The sequence below is a fragment of the Nelumbo lutea genome, chromosome 7 (assembly GCF_056320005.1).
Source record: "Nelumbo lutea isolate HS-2025 chromosome 7, American lotus-T2T, whole genome shotgun sequence".
Taxonomy (NCBI): Eukaryota; Viridiplantae; Streptophyta; class Magnoliopsida; order Proteales; family Nelumbonaceae; genus Nelumbo; species Nelumbo lutea.
In genome coordinates this window covers 2,470,597-2,477,454 of record NC_142690.1, presented here as the reverse complement: position 1 = coordinate 2,477,454, position 6,858 = coordinate 2,470,597, and the positions used below count along the sequence as shown (strand labels likewise).

Genomic DNA, 6,858 nt, shown 5'->3' with positions numbered 1-6,858 from the left:
GTTGTAACTGAGGTGTCAAAGCGTAAGTTTTGCACCATGTCATGTTTTATATATTCATATTTGCTTCTGAATTTTGGGTTAACAGTTCAATGGTTGATTACTGTCCATTAGAGACCAATGATGTGCACCCCGATACACCATTATGCTGCATGTATGCATTAGTCAAACATCACATTTCGCACAAATATAACATTGGTCGTGACTGACATGTTTAAAGCTACAAAAACGCTATGCATTAGGGATACACCTCAAGCAGCTACAGATGAGTTCATCTCATTGAGAATGCGATAATATGTCTCATGATCTGATGTGTTTGTGAAGCCAGGAATAAAATCAGAGAAGAACCTCAAGACCGCTGCCAAATGTTGCAGGTCATTGGACGAAATTGTTGCATCAAGAAACAATGAAGGTCGGATGGTATTGACCTGCACATTCACCATTGCTTCTGTGAGCCTTTCTAACTTCAGAATCACTACCTACAACTCAAAATACAGTCCTTATTACCATAATACTTAGATATAAAAATTTAGACAGATCAGAGTTTCATCACCAATCAAATAATGAGAATGGAATTGTGACCTTACTTAGATTTAAAGATGTGGAGAAAAGTTAGGAGAAGAAGATACAACTTTAGAAATTGCAACAGTTTATGATCCAAAAATAATGAAAAAAACTTTAAAAAGAATGACAAACATTTAATGATATTTAAAAGTAGAGCAAAACAACATAGATTGATGGTGGTGGATCTGTGCATTAAAAAATGGAAGACTAAGAGAAGGAAAAAGATGCTTGAGAATCAGGTGGGTATTTCTAAAAGGAGAAAAATTAATATGATTTAAATGAAAGCAAAAAGTAGAAGATGGAATTTAGAAGAAAAAGTAATGAATGATATTTGACTTGAAATGATCAATTGTATGAAAAAAAGGTGGCAAAAGAAGTTAAGACTTAAGAAAATCTATAAGAAAGTGTCAAGGTACTAAAGAAACTTGGTGATAGAATAAGAGGTTCAAAATACAACAAAGCAAAATGGATATGTTATAAAGATCGATAAAAGACTAAAATTATAAGAACACCAAAAGGAAGCCAAAAACTGAGCAATGCCAAATTTTAGTCATATAATGAACTCTATCAAATACTAGGCATTAAAGAGGGAGAAAATATGATTTATAAATTTCAAAGATGAGAGAAAGAAAAGGCAGAGAGTTAAATCATGTTAGATGCTTTAGAAAGGAAGATGGAGGAGTTTTGGTAGACCCTCAACACAATGTCATTCCAATTAGTGTGAACAAAAATTTATCTTGAATATGTTGTCACTGAGCATAGTCTGCCTGTATGCACATTCCTCAGCTAAACCATGCAATGGGAAATGCAAATAACTCTGAAGAACATTAAGCTTTTGAAGCTACATGTAAAACATACATAAGTTTTACTTTCTCTGTTGTGAGGAAAATGTTTTTAAGAATTACCTTGTTCTTCCGTACATAACGTAAGGCTTCAAGATAATATCCATCTTGCACCAGCAGCAAAACATAGTCATGATGCAAAGATAACCGTCGTAGCATATCCATACCCAACTTCCTTGTAGGTAAATTCTGTCGACCTGACTCCAAGAGTTGTAGTGCAACCTCTTTTGAGGGTTCAAGGATCTGCTTGAAAAAACAAACCAAAAAAATGAAATATATAGTAGTAGTAAGTTCATCAGCATCATTTTTTTATCAATAAGAAAGAAATTTCATTAATCTCTCTTAACCCACCCCAACAAAATACACAAGCTTACAACAAAACCCAAAACAAGTTTCCCTTTCCCACCCCTTGTTTAGCAAGTACATCAGCAAAGGAGTTGGCACTTTCTTCACCCACTGAAATCTCAATTCCATATTCTGAGTCTGCCATTTAATCCTTCTTTTTTCATTTACGTAATGCCAAAATCCAGAGTCCTCTTTTTGAAGCCAATTAATCACCAGCTTAGAATCGCCTTCAACAATCAATTTTCTAATATTTAGCTCTTTTGCCCTTTGTACTCTTTCCAATACAGCCATAATCTCAGCTCTAAGTGAGTCGCCTGTACCAATTGGTCCTGACAATAATGCAACAACTTTTCCTTCATCTCTAAAGACACCTCCAATACCTGAAGGACCCAGGTTACCTTCATTACTCCCATCAAAGTTCGGCTTAATGAAACCTTCAGCTGGTGAGGACCAAAGAGGCCTGATTTCAGCCTTTAGAGAGAGCTGAGTCAGCCACTTCTTTCCAATTGCTAAGTAGAGCATCTGTAAAAATATCCTTGAAAATTTTCAAGGATTTCACCTACTGCACCACTCTGATAATAACTTCAATTAATGCTTCCTTGCTTCTCTCCTTTTCAAAGAATATTTTCATCTTTCTTCCCAGATTATCCAACAGACAGCTGCTCTAGTGCATCTCCAAATAATCAGACCCCTCTTCTTTGGCCACCTGACAGAAAAGGTAGCAAACAAGCTTTGTATATCTAGTGGGGAAGCTCTGTGCAACAGACGGGGTGGTGATGATCCAAGCCTTATCCCAATTATATGGGGTTGGCTCAGCGATTTAAAAGGTGCACCTAGGTGCACAGGCGAGGCGCATTTTGGGGTATGCGCCTCGCCCAGGTACTAGGCGCACCTCTTTCAAAAAGCACGCGCCTGGTGCGCCTAGGCGTGCGCCTCAGCCCAGGTGTGCGCCTTTTTAAAATTTTGCACTTTTTGCTTTTTTTTAGTCTAACGGCTGGGCCGGGGGCTCCACCCCCGGACCCCCGACCACGCCCCTCGAGGCAAGCCCAAACAAGTCTATGTTAGGGTCTGAAATTCTTATTTCTCACATAAAAAATAATGATTTTACAACTTTCATTGCCTTTTAAGAAGAGAACCCCCTATTTGCTTATGTTGTTCATTCATTCATTGCAATAAAATATCTTCTTGTAATGAAAGTTGTAAAATCATTATTTTTTATGTGAGAAATAAGAATTTCAGACCCTAACATAGACTTGTTTAGGCCTGCCTCGAGGGGCATGCTACAAAGGCGATTCATAGAATCAAGTATGCAATATGTTTTACATCACATTAACTACTTGAACCAATGCAATTAAGCAAAAAAAGAGATTGTGGGTTTTACATGCTTGAAAATGCTTTTATTTTTAAATTTTTCATTTGAATACACTTTACATGTTATGTTTATGTATTTTAATTTTAGATAATAGGTTTTTAAATCATTTATTTTAAAATTTAAGTTTATATTTTTATTAACATTAAGTTTAATATTTTTAAAATTTTTGCATTTTTTTGGAATTTTCTGACTTTTTTTTTATTTTGTAGCTCTTCTTTTTTTGTAATTTTGAGCCTTTCTTAAAAAGGCGCACGCCTCGCCTTGCGCCTCAGGCGCAAATTGGCCCTTGCACTTTTTTTGCGCCTTGCGCTTTTAAAACACTGGGTCAGCTACACAAATCCTGTTTTACCATTCCGTTTTGTTTAATGCCAATATCCATTATTGAATTATCGGCATTTAAATCATTTCTTATTACATCTATCCATGTCCCTTTTGGTCTAGCCCTTCTAGCCCCTTCAACTTGCAACAGATCACTTCTTACAGTGCTGTTGGAGGTCTTCTATACATGTAACCAAACCATCTTAGTCTACTTTCTCTCATTTTACCTACTGGAGCTACTCCTAGGTTCTGTCCAACAATTCATTTCTGATCCTATTCTTTCTAGTTTTTCCACTCATCCATCTCAGCAATAGGCATTTCTGCCACACTTATTTTTTTGGACATGTTTCTTGACTGTCCAACATTCTGCTCCATATAGCATTAGTAAATTACAAAAATGAAATTAAATTAAGTCCCGTTCTCTAAGGAAAGTTATTTAAGAACAAAACCGATCACTCTAGTTTTTCATTAAAGGCAAAACAGAAAGCCAGAAGCAAGGAGGACAGGAAATTTTCAGTTTATCCAGAAGATTAAATTGACCCTTCAAGAATGTTTAGGATTCTAATTAAGAGCTTTGGCATTAAAAAGGAGAAAGAAACTTCCAACTTAACTCTAACAAGCACATCCAGAATATATGGATACTAGGAGAGCAAGTCGGGCCGGGTTATGTCAATTTGAGGTCAACCCTAACCCAACCTGATGACTTGGACAAGGATCGGATTGGGTTAGGGATGGCCAACTTTTTCATCTCCTTTTGCTAAAATATTCTTATTATTGGACTTAAATTGGCATATTAAGGTTAAACTGACTTTAGCATTATTATGTGTACAAGGATAAAGTCATGGTTCTTCATATATATGTATATATATATAAAGACATGTTGGGTTTGAGTTGGTTAGTTCAGGTTGCCCAAGCTTCAACTTGACTGACTTGTTTCACCCCTAATGAATACACTTCTTTTTTTTTTTAAATGCTTTCAAAAAACAAGCAGTTAAGGGAAATCATGTCAAGGACAAGAATGACAGTTGAGTTCAAAAATGACCTTGTTCATGACAAACAACCCAAGCTCTGCATAACGATCACTACGAGCTAGCAGTTGTACAGTCAAAACATACAGATTTGGATGTACTTTGAGTTTTTCCACAGCCGCACTGCAGTAACAGAAACAGGTCAGGATTTTGTGGCAACAGAGAGAAGAAAGATGATGATTTGCAGTTGCAAAATTAGATTAAAAATTCACCAAACCATGAGGCCCTGTTACTATATCTAGTAAAATCTGCAACCATGAACTGGATCATGGTGAAAATTTTGTTCCATGCATTCTTTTATTACAAAAGTTGAGTCTGAAAGTAGGTTAAAAGGGGTGACGGAGCTGGCTTGTCAGAAGCTGTAGAGGAAATTGAGGAAAGTTGCAACAGGTATTGATGCTTAGATTATATTTGCAGTCTCAGTAGTTGTGACTTGTGAGTGAGATAGGAAGCTATTGATCTTAGAAAAGAGACAAAGAAAGGGTCTATGTTGAATGTAGAAAAGACTCATGTGAAGAACAAGGAAGATAAAAGGAAATATCTGTCTGAATTGGGGATGAAGAAAAGGAAGAGAAAAACAGAGTAGAATCAGAATGGTCAATTCTAAGGAACGTTAGACAAGCAAGAGCATAAAGTATGTTCATTTCCTTTTTCACTGGGCAACCAAGCTTATGAATATTTCCATAGGCAGTTGAAAAAAAAAAAACAATTTTGAGAGGAGGGAGAATGGGATGTAAGGATCAATCTCAAGTTGGGAGGAAGAAGTTTAGGATGTGACAAAGATAGGCATTCACATGGGAACTGTGGATATTACAATTCCAGAAAGTAGGAAATGGTTGGGGTAATAATAATATCAAATCTTTGACTGTGACAGCACTAGGTCAGTAAGCTTGCTCAGGAGGGGGGTGTTTAAGGGTTCTTGTGTTGCATTCAAGTCCTAGTTGATTCAAAGCAGGTGCTTCAGCAGGTGATTTGAGTGTGACAGAACTAGATCAGTGGGTTTGCTGTGTTTGTGTGTGTGTGGTGGGGGGGGGGGAGGGTGTTGTAGTGTTCAGAGCAGGCAGTTTAGCAGGTGATTTGGGTCCTATATTAGGGTTTCACATTTGATATTGCATTTGAATTTTGAAAGGCCTTTTTCTTTTTCACTTTTTACGATGTTGCTTGGGTGGATCACCATGGGTTGGAGATGCTTAAGTAGGAATCCAGGTTGAGCCTCTGCTAGTTTGCCTTTGGAAACTAAAATACTAGATGGATTACCTCCGTAAGTATTCAACAATGATAGCAACCAAATAAGCAGGGTCTCCAGCCATCTCTTCCTCAACGAGAGCAAATACAGAACTGTACATTTCATCAGGTGAAATTGCTGCGGAAGGAACTTGTGACTCCACAGAAACATTAGAGTCAAATCGACTGCTGCTAGGAGAAAGTTGAGATTCTGAACTTGACTGCTCAGCCTCAACATCAGAAGTTCCAGCATCTATACTCTTTATCCCCTCTTTTGTTCCCAAATCATTAAACTCGCTTGATAGAGGCTTTTGAAGAGGCTCTCCTGAACTGGTATTCTGCAGTGCCAAGTTGACATTCTCCTCAGAATCAGAAACCAAAAGAGTAGATGTTCTATCTATTGTGGAAAAAGTGGTAAGACCAAGAGATTCATTATCCACATCTTTGGTCCTGTAGTGTATAGATTCACTGACCACACCACTGACAGTTGCAGGTTCATGTTTGGTGGATCTTCCATGTGTCTGTACTCTGCTCATAGGATCATCAACCACAGTCCTAGAGTTATTCCCATGTTGGGTGGTAGGAGTTGAAGTGCTCTCACCACTCACCGTTCTTCTAGCACCTCCCATTTTCATTGAGTGAGAGAAACAGTTAACGAGTACATCCATTGCTCTGGCAACCATCAATACAGGTCTTCGTTCAAGAATTACTGCCCTTGTTATTGCCAAACATAATTGCTTAGCCTGAAATGACAAATCAAGTGGCTTAGTATAGAATCAATCAAGGTTTCATAGTGCACAATTTGTGGATTGACATCTCTATAACAGATGGACCGACTAGGCTGGAAAGTGGGTTGCTAAATTTGAAGAATTTCAACTACATTAGGCTTGGGTTAGGTTTTCAGGTCCATTGAAAATTTAATAATTTCCCAACACAACCTAACCCAAGTTTAGTGGTGCAACTTGGGCGGGCCCAACCTGACCCCGAACCAACCCAGCCCGAAATTTTACACTGGCTGGGCTTGGATGTTCGGTCCTCAGGCTGGGCTCGGGCCCAAGAATTCAGGCTTTTTTATTTTTCGGGCTGGGCCCGGGCTACCTATATGTATACATATTTGCATAAATGCATACATACATGTATACTTTTAGAATGGGCTTATTGACCAACC

The 6,858-nt window shown here is 37.9% G+C and overlaps 1 protein-coding gene across 13 annotated transcripts in view; it reads right to left on the bottom strand.

Annotated features, from left to right (window-relative positions):
* The window catches only part of LOC148844608 (C18orf8), a 56,513-nt gene continuing 49,655 nt past the window's right edge, over positions 1 to 6,858 (bottom strand). For 4 of the 13 annotated variants that reach the window (XM_088954137.1, XM_088954139.1, XM_088954138.1 and 1 more), the window contains 5 exons: positions 6,164 to 6,433; positions 5,724 to 6,028; positions 4,481 to 4,589; positions 1,467 to 1,646; positions 1 to 425 (listed from right to left, as the gene is read on the bottom strand). In XM_088954137.1, coding sequence (XP_088810263.1) covers positions 249 to 425; positions 1,467 to 1,646; positions 4,481 to 4,589; positions 5,724 to 6,028; positions 6,164 to 6,433 — 1,041 coding nt within the window. In that variant the 3' untranslated portion in view covers positions 1 to 248. Of the gene's footprint in view, positions 477 to 1,466; positions 1,647 to 4,480; positions 4,590 to 5,723; positions 6,434 to 6,858 lie in introns of all 13 variants that reach the window. The other 9 variants (XM_088954134.1, XM_088954136.1, XM_088954135.1 and 6 more) reach the window with 3 other exon arrangements.